The 13,948-nt window shown below is 41.2% G+C and overlaps 1 protein-coding gene across 1 annotated transcript; it reads right to left on the reverse strand.

Annotated features, from left to right (window-relative positions):
- Window positions 1-721: 721 nt before the first annotated feature.
- Window positions 722-1,817, reverse strand: percc1 (proline and glutamate rich with coiled coil 1). The gene has a single exon (XM_078559288.1). It carries the CDS (start codon window positions 1,788-1,790, stop codon window positions 942-944), a length of 849 nt encoding a protein of 282 aa, XP_078415414.1. The 5' UTR covers window positions 1,791-1,817; the 3' UTR covers window positions 722-941.
- Between the last annotated feature and the right edge of the window lie 12,131 nt (window positions 1,818-13,948).

Here is a 13,948-nt window from a genome sequence, read left to right on the forward strand (position 1 = left end):
TTTGGTCAAATTAACCCCAAAGTACCTTGCGTTTGATCTGATATTTAGATAAGAATGTAAATTTAAAATAATGTAAAATAATTTTAAAAAGGAATAGATGTACCAAAAACAAAATTCTGCAAATGCAGGAAGTCTGAAACAATAAGGTCTCAGGTATTAAACCCACGGCGGAATTTTCCGCACCTGCCCGCTGCCGTGATCTTCTGGTCCCCCCGCAAGTCAATGGACTTCTGGCTGGGGCGCCACCTTGCCCACGGAGGGTCCCATCCACAACAGGGCCGGAAAATCCCGGTCCCAGTTCCAAGGAACCCGAAAGATCAATTTATGTTCTGTCGACAGATACTGCTGATCTGCTGTTTCCAGTATTTTCTGTGCTCCATTATTTCTACATTTACTATGACAGATTCCACCAAATGATTAGAGCTCTACAATACTGAAAAAAGGATAGCAATTTAAAAATGTGATATAATTACAAAATAAACCAAATAATTAGCTATATCTATACATACAAACAGATTGCCGAAAGATACCCCAATTATGATTAGTGTTTTATTAAATGTAATACTACATGTGATTACACATCAGCAAAATAAATGTGTCACATTAACACTTATAATTCCATACTTTTGTCAAGATATGAATATATAAAACATAAAGCAAGATTTGCAAAATTTGAAACCTAAAATGTCAAAGCTGATCTTAGAGAAATTTCAATGAAATAATCTCAAATTTTCTACAATGTCAAAAGTATGTATTTTTAAAACATGCATTTGATAAATTCTTGCAAACAAAATCTACAATTAGTTTGCACATTAGCAAAAACAAACATTATTTTAGGAAGTATTTTGATAGCTTTGTGTATGTTTAAGATCTTAAAGGATGGCAGTATGACTCAGTATTTAAAAGGTTAATAGCAGATTTATTGAGAAACACTATTTGCATTATACAACCTGATAAGATTCTGATTCCAGTGACTGTCTATTTATTTCAGTTGAGATTTCTCGACCAACTTGCTGAAGTTCTTGTCCATTTGATTCTGAAGTCCAGTTAGCTAAAAGATCACTGAAGTCAGGTGTGCCGGTATGAAGGATGCAGCCTGGAATGGGAGAAACGGGCTCCCTCCAAAAAGACAAAGGAAGCCTTCGTCTGTGCATTGGGATTATATTGGCATACTTTCTATCCAGTTTTTGTCTTTTGCTATCTCTCCTGTTCAAAATGGTTTGTTTCATGTACTTGTGCAAACCATATTCAAAAAGTTCTGCCAAGGGTCCTAATTTTTTAATGCTTTCTCTGTCACAGATTAATTTCAACGTCTGAATGTCTATTTCTCTGGAAAGTGTTAAAGGCACATGAGGTTCCTCCTCTTCTTGATCTCCGTCTTGTGCAATTCTTATTAGATCTGCATAGTACAGCTCTCTGCCTGATTTACCAGAAGAAAACCTGTCTTCGTAAATATTGCAAGCATCAGGATCATCATCTTTGTTTCTTCTGCCAAAGTACTTCTGGATATCATTGTTGATGAACTCGGTAAACCTTAGTAGCTGCGATGTGGTGTCAGTGCTGTTTGCTACAGGATTGAATGACTGACATGCAGCAGTCCAGTTTTCACTTTCAATGCATTTGGTGACAGATCCTGGTTCTCGTTCTTCATTGTCATCTTCCAATTCTTCCTCTTCCTCAGATGTTTCCTGGAAATCCATGTCCTGATAAACAGTGAGATTTAGGATGGGAAGCTGAAAAGTAGGAACTAGTCTAAAATCTGACATGTTCTTGATCACACCTGCTGCCATGGCTTTCTTAGCTTGCTTCTGGTTCTTGCTTGTATCAGCCCCTGAACACAATTAAAAAATTACTTGTAGTATTTTAATGATTTTGCAATGCATGGGGAAAGAACTAATCAATCAGATATTAACTTGAAATTAAAAAGCGTACAAGGTGAAACCACTATTAGAATATCATTAGTATTGTTTCAATGTAGAACAGTTGATTATCAATAAATTAGAATCAACAATCTGGTAATTGGTGTAATAAATCAGTTACTTCTGTGTTCTGTTAACAGCAGTCAAATAGTTTAAAACACTAAAAGCTCTCTAAATGAGTAAAGTAATCTCAAAATAGCGAAATGTAATTTTTTAAACAATTTTTAATATAAGAATTTAAACAGACCTGTATTACATTTGCAAATCTATTAATCCATTGAAACGTTAACCTTAGTTTTAATTGATTCTTCTTTAGTACTCATCACTTGATTTTATAAAGTCCATATCCTCCTAACAGTTACACAAAGTCTTTGTAATACAGCTTCTAGAAATTAGCAATCTTCATGATGTTTATCATCCTTTCTTAATGTTACTGTCAATCCATAAATTTAAAACAACAATGTTTTGAGAGCTCTACTTTAGTTTTAATGGTTTTGGAAATCTTATATAAAAATAGTAAAAATGTAGTAGCTGTTCCAAAGCTCTTACCTGAATTATATACTCAGAGTGGAGAAGCACGCCAAAGAGCTACCTACTATAGCAGTTCCACACCTGTGATTAATGCATTTATAGTTTTGCATGGACTGACTTTTGACAAATATTTGGTGGGAGTATTGTAATAGTAGACTTTGTAAACAGAGCTTTGGTTTGTTTTAGCACCCAGCAACCAGAGAGTGCTGAAGAAAGCAAATCAGAGGGGCGGAAGATAGGCTTTTGCTTAATGGTCTGCTTGCCAGGGAATTTTCAAGTGCTGTTCCTGTAAATTCAGCTATTAAATCTCCAAGTCACAGATGTAAAACTGGCCCGCAAAGGGCCCTTATCAACTCTTCTGATTCATGCTCAAATTGGGGTGAGTCAAATAGGCGTAAAATTGAATTTCATGGTATTTTGACTTGTTGAGTAGGCACATTTAAGAAACATAATTGTTATCATACAATCGGTGTTTAAAGAGGATGGGTGGTAATAATTTTATAAACTTCTGCATGATCAAATGCTCTGCAATGTGGTCTGGGAATCATGCATCCATCAAAATAAAGAAAGCAAACCAAATTGTTTTTTAAATTATTTTTTTGTTTATTCATGGGATGTGGATGCCCTTCCCTAATTCACAGAATCTCAAAATGTTACAGCTCTGAAGGAGGCCATTCAGCCCATCGTGTCTGCACCAGCTCTCCAAATGAGCATTATGACTTAGTGCCATTCTCCTGCCTTTTCCCCGTACCCTTGCACATTGTTTCTATTCAGATAATCATCTAATGTCCTCTTGAATGCTTCGGTTGAACCTGCCTCCACCTCACTTCCAGGCAGTGCATTCCAGACTCGAACCACTCGCTGTGTAAAAAAGTTTTTTCTCACATCACATTTGCTTCTTTTGCAAATCACTTTAAATCTGTGCCTTCTCTTTCTCAATCCTTTTATGAGTGGGAACAATTTCTCCCCATCTACTCTATCCAGCCCTCTCATAATGTTGAATACCTCTATCAAATCTCCTCTTGGCCTTCTCCTCTCCAAGGAGAACATTCTCAACCTCTCCAATCTGTCTTGATAACTGAAGTTTCTCATCCCTGGAACCATTCTTGTAAACCTTGGCTGCACTCTCTCCAATGCATTCACATCCTTCCTATAGTGTGGCACCCAGAACTGTACACAATACTCTAGCTGAGGGCTAACTAGTGTCTTATATAAGATCAGCATAATCTCCCTGCTCTTGTACTCTATGCCCCTATTAACAAAGCCCAGCACACTGCATGCTTTATTAACAGCTCTCTCCACCTGTCCTGCCACTTTCAATGGTCTATACACCCAGGTCTCACTGCTCCTGCACCCCCTTAAGAATTGTACCCCCTTTTTTTTAATTAATCGCTTTTGAGTAGGTGGTGGTGAGCTGCCTTCTTGAACCGCTGCAGTCCCTGTGGTGTAGGTACACCCACAGTGCTGTGAAGGAGGGAGTTTCAGGATTTTAACAGCGATATATTTCCAAGTCAGGCTGGTGAGTGGCTCGGAGGGGAACTTCCAGGTGGTGGTGTCCCCATGCGCCTGCTGCCCTTGTCCTTCTAGATGGAAACGGTTATGGGTTTGGAAGGTGCTATCTAAGGAGCATTGCTGAATTCCTGCAGTGCATCTTGTAGATGGTACACACTGCTGCCACTATTCGTTGGTGGTGGAGGGAGTGAATGTTTGTGGAAGGGTGGCAATCAAGCAAGTTGCTTTATCCTGGATGGTGTTAAGTTTCTTGAGTGTTGTTGAAGCTGCACTCATCCAGCCAAGTGGAGAGTATTCTACCACACACGTGACTTGTGCCTTGTAGATGGTGGACAGGCTTTGGGGAGTCAGGAGGTGAGTTACTTGCCGCAGGCTTCCTAGCTCTAACCAGCACTTGTAGCCACAGTATTTATGTGGCTAGTCCGGTTCTCTTTCTGGTCAATGGTAACCCCCAGGATGTTGATAGTGGGGGTTTCAGCGATGGTACTACCATTGAACATCAAGGGGCAATGGTTGGATTCTCTCTTGTTGGAGATGGTCATTGCCTGTCACTTTGTGTAGTGTGAATGTTACTTGTCACTTGTCAGCCCAAGCTGGGTATGGGGATATTTATTGAGCCTCCTCCACCAGTGAGTTGTTTAATTGTCCACCACCATTCACGACTGGATGTAGCAGGACTGCAGGGCTTTGATCTAATCCGTTAGTTGTGGAATTGCTTAGCTCTGTCTATCACTTGCTGCTTATGCTGTTTGGCATGTAAGTAGTCCTGTGTTGTAGCTTCATCAGGTTGACACCACATTTTTAGATATGCCTGGTGCTACTCGTGGCATGCCCTCTTCCACTCTTCATTGAACCAGGGTTGATCACCTGGCTTGATGGTAATGGTAGAGTGGGGGATATGCTGGGCCATGAGGTTACCGATTGTGTTCGAGTACAATTCTGCTGCTGCTGATGGCCCACAGCGCCTCATGGTTTCCCAGTCTTGAGTTGCTAGATCTGTTCAAAATCTATCCCATTTAGCACGGTGGTAATGCCACACAACACGATGGAGGACATCCTCAATGTGAAGTCGGGACTTTGTCTCCACAAGGATTGTGCAGTGGTCATTCCTTCTGATACTGACATGGACAGATGCATCTGCAGCAGGCAGTTGGTGAGGATGGGGTTAAGTATGTTTTTCCCTCTTGTTGGTTCCCTCACCAATTGTTGCAGACCCAGTCTAGCAGCTATGTCCTTTAGGACTCGGCCAGCTTGGTCTGTAGTGATGCTACCAAGACAACCTTGGTGATGCACATTGAAGTTCCCACACAGAGTACGTTCTGCGCCCTTGCCACCCTCAGTGGTTTCTTCAAGTGGTGTAGTACTGGAGGAGTACTGGTTCATCAGCTGAGGGGGAGGGTGGGTGCAGTACGTGGTAATCAGCAGGAGGTTTCCTTGCCCATGTTTGAACTGATGCCATGAGACTTCATGGGGTCCATAGTCAATGTTGAGGACTCCCAGAGCAACTCCCTACTGACTGTATACCACTCTGTCGCCACCTCTGCTGAGTCTGTCCTGCCATTGGGACAGGACATACCCAGGGATGATGACGAGGGTGGTGTCCGGAACATGATCTGTAAGGTATGATTCTGTAAGTATGACTATGTCAGGCTGTTGCTTGACTAGTCTGTGAGACAGCTCTCCCAATTTTTGTACAAGCCTCCAGATGTTAGTAAGGAGGACTTTGCAGGGTCGACAGGGCTGAGTTTGCTGTTGTCGTTTCATAGGTTGTTGACAGGTGGTCCATCTGGTTTCATTCCTTATTGACTTTATTTAACGGTTTGATACAACTGAGGCCATTTCAGAGGGCACTTAAGAGTCAACCACGTTGCTGTGGGTCTGGAGTCACATGTAGATCAGGTAAGGTAAGGACAGTGGCAGATTTCCTTTCCTTAAGGGGATTAGTGAACCAGATAGGTTTTTCCGTCGAGGGCTTCATAGTCATCGTTAGACTTTTAATTCCAGATTTTTAAAAATTCAAATCCCAAGCACGGTGGTGGGATTCGAACCCAGGTCCCCAGTGACAATACCACTACACCACCTTCCCATCAATTAATTAACTTACAGATTTTAAAATTATGTATGTTTTTTTTAACAAAAATGTGCTGCAGCTTCACTATAAAACAAAACCAATAGATACTTTGCAATATATAAGAATGTTTTAGTTTGGATTTCTGTTTGGATTTGTATTTTCACTTAACATACTGTTAATTATCAAACATATTAATTGTATAAATATGAAATAATATCAAAGCAGAAATAAATGTTAATAGTAAGCATTATGGGGTGTCTAACACGGTGAGAGGGAGCCCAGGACTGGGGAAGCCCAAGGACTCTGTGGGATTACACCTGCTCCTCCTGATCCAAACTTAGTTTGGCCTCTTTAGTCAAATGACTCATCCTGCTGTGGACATGAGGCACTGATGACATCAAGGCGACATTACTTTTGAATGAGAATTGGAACCTTACTGTTTCATCTGTATATGCTGCCCTTTGGCAATACAATACAAAACATAATGACAGGTTGTTGATAGCCAGCTCTATCCCCGCCACCTTTCTTGACCCCTCCATTGCCTCTGAAAAGTCACACTACTTGTCCGATATCCAATATTGGAAGAGCAGAAATTTCCTCCAATTAAATATTGGGAAGGCCAAATCCATTGTTTTCAGTCTCCACCACAAACTCTATTTCCTAGCTGCTGATTCTATTGCTCATCTTGAATACTGCATGAGACCTAACCAGACTGTTCACAACCTTGGTCTCCTGTCTGACCCTGAGTTGAACCTCTGACCCTACACCTTCTTCATTACTAAGATCGGCGAATTCCACCACTGTTACATCACCGGACTCCACCACGCCTCAGCTCATCATCTGCTGAAACCTTCAACTATGTCTTTGTTATCTCTTTCCTTGACTATTCCAATCCTTTTCTGGCCAGTGTTTCCCACTCACTTTCCGTAAACTTGAGCTTATCCAAAATTCTAATGCCCACAACCTCATTCACACCAAGTCCCATTTACCCATTTCCCTCTCTGTTTGCTGACAAGCATTGGCTCCCAGTCATGCAACTCCTCAATATTAAAATTCTCATCTTGGCCTTGAAACCCCTCCATGGCTTCACTCCTCTTTATTTTTATAACCTTCTCCAGCCCTACAACCCTCCAAGATCCGTGGGATCCTCCAATTCTAGCCTCTTGTGCATCCCTAATTTTAATCTTTCCACCATAGGCAGCTATGCCTTCATCAGACTAGGTCCAAAGCTCTGGAATTCCCTGCCTAAACTTTTTCACCCCCGTTATGTTCCTTCTGTCGGGTCGCTTTGCTCAGCTAACACAGTTGCACGCCTATCTACTGATGAGTGAGTTGGTAAACAAGATACTGCAGACACAATGTAAAATTAAGCACATGCTGTTTATTAACACAAGTCACAGAGCACTAACATGTGTGCTTCTCCAACCAGACCCTATTCTAAACTACTGATTAACATTGTAGCCCGTGTTACACAGCAATTGGGTAATACAGTCACGTGGTCAATCTGCTCACATCTCTCAAAGGTGTATTCTACCTCAGATTACCACATCCCTCCCCCTTTACTCAAAAGTACAATTTACAATCTTTACAATGTATCAACTATTTACAAATTCAGTCTCTCGAGAGGCTTCTTCAAATGTGTCGAATGTAGTAGTTCTACGACTTTGGATGGTTTATCCGAGGCCTCCCTCTCAGGAATCATCTGTCCACTAGGCTCTCCTTAAGAACCTGTAAGTTTGTTTCTTTGACTCTCTCAGGTTTAACGGATACTACAGGCACTTCCAAACAAAGTGGAGTTGCTTCCACATGTGGTGTAGACACCCTCTTTCGGGCCCAATTGCATGCATTCCTGCTGCCCGTCCCCTCCAAGTTCAACAATATGAAGGTCAACTGTCAGGAAGGTTCTCAAAATCAGGATGTTGCGCAAGGCTAAATTCAACATGGTATGATCAGCTTCCTGTTGTGCAAAAATAAATTTCCGGGGCCTTATTAGCGATTCCGCTTTTTCTTCCTACGCGTCTTCTTTTGATGGGTTTTCTTCTAGGCAGCACTGACTTTAATCTTGGCCTTCTTTTCAATTTCCCCATTGATCAGACTAGGTTCAGGTATAAGCTCAAATTGAGTGAACTCAGTGGTTGAGTGTTCCAGCATTTCCTCACCTGTCAGCTCCTTTGAAAACCCAGGGGTCTCTATTTTGAAAGCTTCTTGACTTTCACGTAGCTGATTCTTCAGCTCTTCCATTTCTTTTTTATATTTGTTAGTTGTTTCCTGGAGAATTAAGCATTGTTGTGTTTTCTCGGCTAATTTATTCTTCATCTCAGCCAGAGATATGCTGAATTCTTTCTGTTCTTCCTCAAACCTTTTTAGTGATATGAATTGGGATCTGAGGGAATCTTGCAATGTGCGAAAGTCCTTCAACAAGTTTTCTTTTTCTTTTTGGAGGTTACTGACTTCAACTCGAACTCCGTCCTGAAGCATCACCTCTACGAGTTCCTTTTATTGAGTCTTTACATCCTCCCTTTTCCAAACAGTAACATTTCCTGCTTCTGATTGAGATCTCAGTAGTCTCTCAAGATTAATCTCTCTTAACCAGTTCCTTCCGAGGAGACTCGATCCTCTGCCTGCTATCACTATTAGGGGTAGATTAATAAACTGATTTCCATACTGTACTGGAACCTTGCATATATCTCTTACTCATATGTCTTCACCAGTATACGTCTTTAATTTAGCATCTGAATTTTCCAGATTTAATGAGTGGTCTCCATTCAGATATTTGTACGCATGTTCCCATATAACTGTCATGGATGCCCCTGTATCCACCTCCATTCGGATGGGTTTCCCATTGACTTTCACTGTCACATAGGTTGGCTCTGTTTTACCCATTTTTAGGTTCTGTAGTGAGTAAATATCTGACTCTGTTTCTTCTGGTTCCTCTATTATGTGGATTTCACGATTTCTACCTTTTTGCTTAACTTTTTGCCTTAATGTGTCTTTACGATACCGCATAATGTGCCCATTATGATGGCAGTTGAAACACTTGATTCTTTTAAATTGTTGTTCGTTTGCAAGCTGCCCGGTTCCATTTCTGCCATTATTATTGTGGGCTTTCTGCTTTTTGCTGGTCTGTTAAAGGTGGCTGTTTCCCACCATTCTGCAGGCCGCTGCACTTCCGCGTCATTTCTAACTGGTGCTTCTCTCCTGACGTGAAGGACGGTGCCATTTTGTGCTCCCTTGATTGCTTCTGAATCCCTGACTGCACTTTCCATTGCGAGCACCAACTACAGCGCCTTGCTGAAGTCTAAGTTTGTTTGTGACAACAACCTTTTTTGAATGGCGTCTTCATTAATCCCACATACTAATCGGTCTCTTAACATGTTGTTTATCGACGTCCCGAGCACATGGTGCTCTGTCAGTTGTATCAAGGCTGCTACATAGCAAGCGACTGTTTCTCCAGGGGCGCGACACCTCGAATTAAATTTAAAACGCTGCCTTGTTACCGAGGGTTTTGGCTGAAAGTGGCTTTTCACAAGATTTACTAATTCATCAAAGCTCTTGGAATCTGGGGCAGTTGGTGTCATTAGGTTACTGTTTTGCCTCTTCGCAAGTTGTTCTGTTCCTTCTGTTGGGTCACTTTGTTCAACCAACACAGTTGCACACCTATCTACTGGTGAGTGAGTTGGTAAACAAGATACTGCAGACGCAGAGACCAACGTAAGATGAAGCACATGTTGTTTATTAACACAGGTCAAAGAGCACTAACACATGTGCTTCTCCAACCAGACCCTATTCTAAACTCCTGATTAACAATGTAGTTCGTGCTACGAAAGCAATTGGGTAATGCAACCACATGGTCAATCTGCTCACATTCTCTTAAAGCTGTATTGCACCTCAGATTACCACAACCCCTCTACCTCTCTCTCCTTCAAGACCCTCCCTAAAACCTAACTCTTTGACCAAGGCTTTGACCAAATGTCCTAATAGCTCTTTATGTGGCTGGGTGTCAAATTTTATTCAATACTGCTTCTGTTAAACGGCCTGAGATGTTTGCTATGTTAAGAGTGCTATATAAGTATAAGTTCATGTTGTCAAGTGAGCCCCACCTGTATTTAGCAAGAAACTTGTTGGTTACATGACTTGCTCTCGAGAACATGGCAGGTTGGAACTGGAAGCTAGATTTTACAAATTTTAAACCCCCACCACCCCTGCCCCCTGCAGCATTTTCATGGGGCGAGGGGGTTTTAAATTTCTCCCAAAATGTTTGTACTCTTTAAGGCATATTATTAAACATTGGTTTGGTTTAGGCGTGAGTTACAATGCACCAATTGTGAATTTGTTTTTGCAGTTATATGAATGTTATTTTCAGTATAACTGAGTTTTCTACAATGCAATCCTGTAAGCATGCAATTACTTCTGCATTCTTTCTGGTGATGCCAATGTCAGGTTTAAATTAATCCAGAGTACAATAATGTAAAATAAGTGTGAGCATATTGTGAATTGTTATTTTCAAAATTTAAAATTAAATATTGGACTGATGCCACATAATGGAATGAACCCAAACAGTGCCATAGATTAACAAAATGATTTCTCTGACTCCTGCCACCACCACCCTTCCCCAACCCCCCATGACCATGGTCAGGTCTTTCTAGCTTGCAAAGAACTGTCATCCCCAGACCATAAAATTTGCCTTCAGGTAAATGAGCCATTCCATCTAAAAATATATATTAAACTATTAGCACAGTTCCATTCCACATTAAAGATTTAACTGTGTTTCCACCATTTTTATAGTGCCACGTATAACATTTGAGTTTTCTCACCACAGAAGTAGAGTTTATTATGTTATTATGGAGCAGTTGTACCTGGTCTTTTGTCCCTATAACTGGTCTTGCATGAGGTAATTTTTGGGCGTCAATGGCCCTTGAGAAGGTGGTGGTGAGCTGCCTTCTTGAACCGCTGCACTCCATGTGGTGTAGGTATACCCAAAGTGCTGCTAGGGAGGGAGTTCCAGGATTTTGACTCCGCAACGATGAAGGAACGACAATATAGTTCCAAGTCAGGACGATGAGTGGCTTGGAGGGGAACTTCCAGGTGGTGGTGTTCCCATGTATCTGCTGCTCTTGTCCTTCTAGATGCTATTGGTTGTGGGTTTGGAAGGTGCTGTCTAAAGAGGCTTGCTGAATTCCTGCAGTGCATCTTGTAGGTGGTACACATTGCTGCCACTGTGTGTCAGTGGTGGAGGGAGTGAATGTTTATGCCAATCAAGCGGGCTGCTTTGTCCTGGATGGTGTCCAGCTTCTTGAATGTTGTTGCATTGAACCAGGGTTGATCCCCTGGCTTTGTGGTAATGGTAGAGTGGGGGATATGCCAGGCCATGAGGTTACAGATTGTGGTTGAGTACAGTTCTGCTCATGCTGATGGCCCACAGTGCCTCATGGTTGCCCAGCCTCGAGTTGCTAGATCTATTCAAAATCTATCCCATTTAGCATGGTGGTAGTGCCAATACAACACGATGGAGAGTATCTTCATTGTGAAGACGGGCCTTCATCTCTGCAAGGACTGTGTGGTGGTCACTCCTACAGATACTGTCATGGACAGAATCATCTGCAGCAGGCAGGTTGGTGAGAATCCAATCCAGTAGCTAGGTCCCTTAGGACTCAGCCAATTCATCAGTCGTGGTGCTACCGAGCCTCTCTTGGTGATGGGCATTGAAGTTCACCACCCAGAGTACAATCTGCACCCTTGCCACCCTCAGTGCTTCCCCCAGGTGGTGTTCAACATGAAGGAGCACTGATTCATCTGCTGAGGGTGGGGGTGCGGTACGTGGTAATCAGCAGGAGGTTTCCTTGCCTATGTTTGACCTGAAGCCATGAGACTTCATGGGGTCCAGAGTCGATGTTGAGGACTGCCAGAGCAACCCCCTCCCAACTGTATACCACTGTGCTGCTACCTCTGCTGGGTCTGTTTTGAAGGTGGGTACAGGATGTTGATGGTGGTGTCTGGGACATTGTCTGTAAGTTATGATTCCATGATTATAACTATGACAGACTGTTGCTTGACTAGTCTGTGAGACAGCTCTCCCATTTTTGGCACTAGCCCCCAGATGTTAGTAAGGAGGACTTTGCAGGGTTGACAGGGCTGAGTTTGCCGTTGTCATTTCCAGTGCCCAGGTTGATGCTGGGTGGTCTGTCTGGTTCCATTTCTTTTAGGCTTTTTAGCGTTTTGATACAACTGAGTGGTTTGCTAGGCCATTTCAGATAACATTTAAGAGTTAGCCACATTGCTGGAGTCACATGTAGGCCAGACCAGGTAAGGACAAGCAGATTTCCTCCCCTAAAGGGGCATTAATGGACCCGATGGGTTTTTACCACAATCGTTTCATGGTTATCATTAGACTTTTCATTCCAGATTTTTCTTGAATTCAAATCTCATTATCTGTCATGATGGGATTTGAACCCTGGTCTCCCAGAGCACTACCCTGGATCTCTGGATTACTAGTCCAGAGACAACGCCACAACACCACCATCTCCCTGCAGTAGGGCATTTTATATCTGTTTGCTTTGATACAGATTCAGGCCCAATTATTTCTTGGTCCTTGTGATTAGAAAGTATATTATAAATTGGGTAATAGGCGGGAGCTATTTAACAATAAATTGAAGTCAGTGTGGAAAGTGATTTTGGCATTCAATTCATAGACGAATCCTTTACATTTGAGGTTTAGACTGAAGGTTCTATTAACTTCATGTAATCTATATTTCCTCATATCTATTTAAGATCACTTCAATAAGGTTCATTGTCTACATCGATCATTCCATTCAGTATTGTGAGTAAATCAGGGATATCCCTATAAAGACATTATTCTTACAACATAGTCTTCTCAAATTTGTGACCCAACAGTCAATGCCCTTTCAATTTCCTCACATTTATTATTCCAACTGCCACAGCTAATGATTCATTTTGGAGAATAGTTATCAAAATGAAGATGCTTGAGGTTAGTAACTTTTTGAGGAAAGGGAAATACCAGGAAAAGGGTGAGAAAACCAACATGCAAAAACCAGGAAACATAATAGTATAACAAAAATGTAAAAAATCTGAAGCTCTGTAATAAGTTAACATCTATGAGTTCAAAAGTAGGATATTACCTCTACATTAATGCAAATTTACAATATGCACAGCTAACCCAGTTACCTTTAGAAATTGGTACCATTTGATTCCATTTATACTTTAGAAGTCTCTGTACTTTCATAGTGCATCATAATACATGTTTTCTTTTATGTAATGTGAGTCATTTGCTGTTTTGCATCAATTTACAGAGTTGTTGCAAATTTTTTGAAAGAGTTGCATCAAAATGAAAATATGTGTTAATTATTTTTGCATGCAAATATGTAAAATCTTTCATTCTTTTGATAGTTAAGCATCATTAATTCGTTTGTATTTATGATTTGAAGTTTCACCTTGTTTTATTTGGGTATCTTGCTGCAAGTATAGCTGTAGTCATTGACTGAATATTTGACCATCTGCTGACTATAAAGCCTCTAATGATCCAATAGCGTAGTATGTACTTGCTGGAGCATATGTCCCAGCAGATGCTGCCCTGGATGTGCTCTCCAATACCTGGTATTTATAACAAAATGAGACATTTGAGCCACATGTCTTATCTTTGTTTCAGATTATGGCTTAAACCTTCTACTTTGCTTTCTATATTCCTTTGTCTAAAAAAAGTGTTGCCTTGTTTGCCCTCATGTAGGCTCTATTTGTACCTCACTACACTCTCATGTACTCATTTCACAGTTTTCACAAAGTCTGCTATTATTTTGTCATAAACTGTGAGAATTTTGCAGATGCAAAAATCATATGGCGTTTTTTTGCTAAAGTTATGAGTGTTCTATTGTTTACTTAACCCTCTGCCTTACTGGGTCAT

The sequence above is a fragment of the Cetorhinus maximus genome, chromosome 15, assembly GCF_964194155.1.
Source record: "Cetorhinus maximus chromosome 15, sCetMax3.hap1.1, whole genome shotgun sequence".
Taxonomy (NCBI): Eukaryota; Metazoa; Chordata; class Chondrichthyes; order Lamniformes; family Cetorhinidae; genus Cetorhinus; species Cetorhinus maximus.

Excerpts from the sequence above, each read along its gene's own strand:
- percc1 (XM_078559288.1), bottom strand. The coding sequence starts at position 1,790 with ATGGCAGCAGGTGTGATCAAGAACATGTCAGATTTTAGACTAGTTCCT.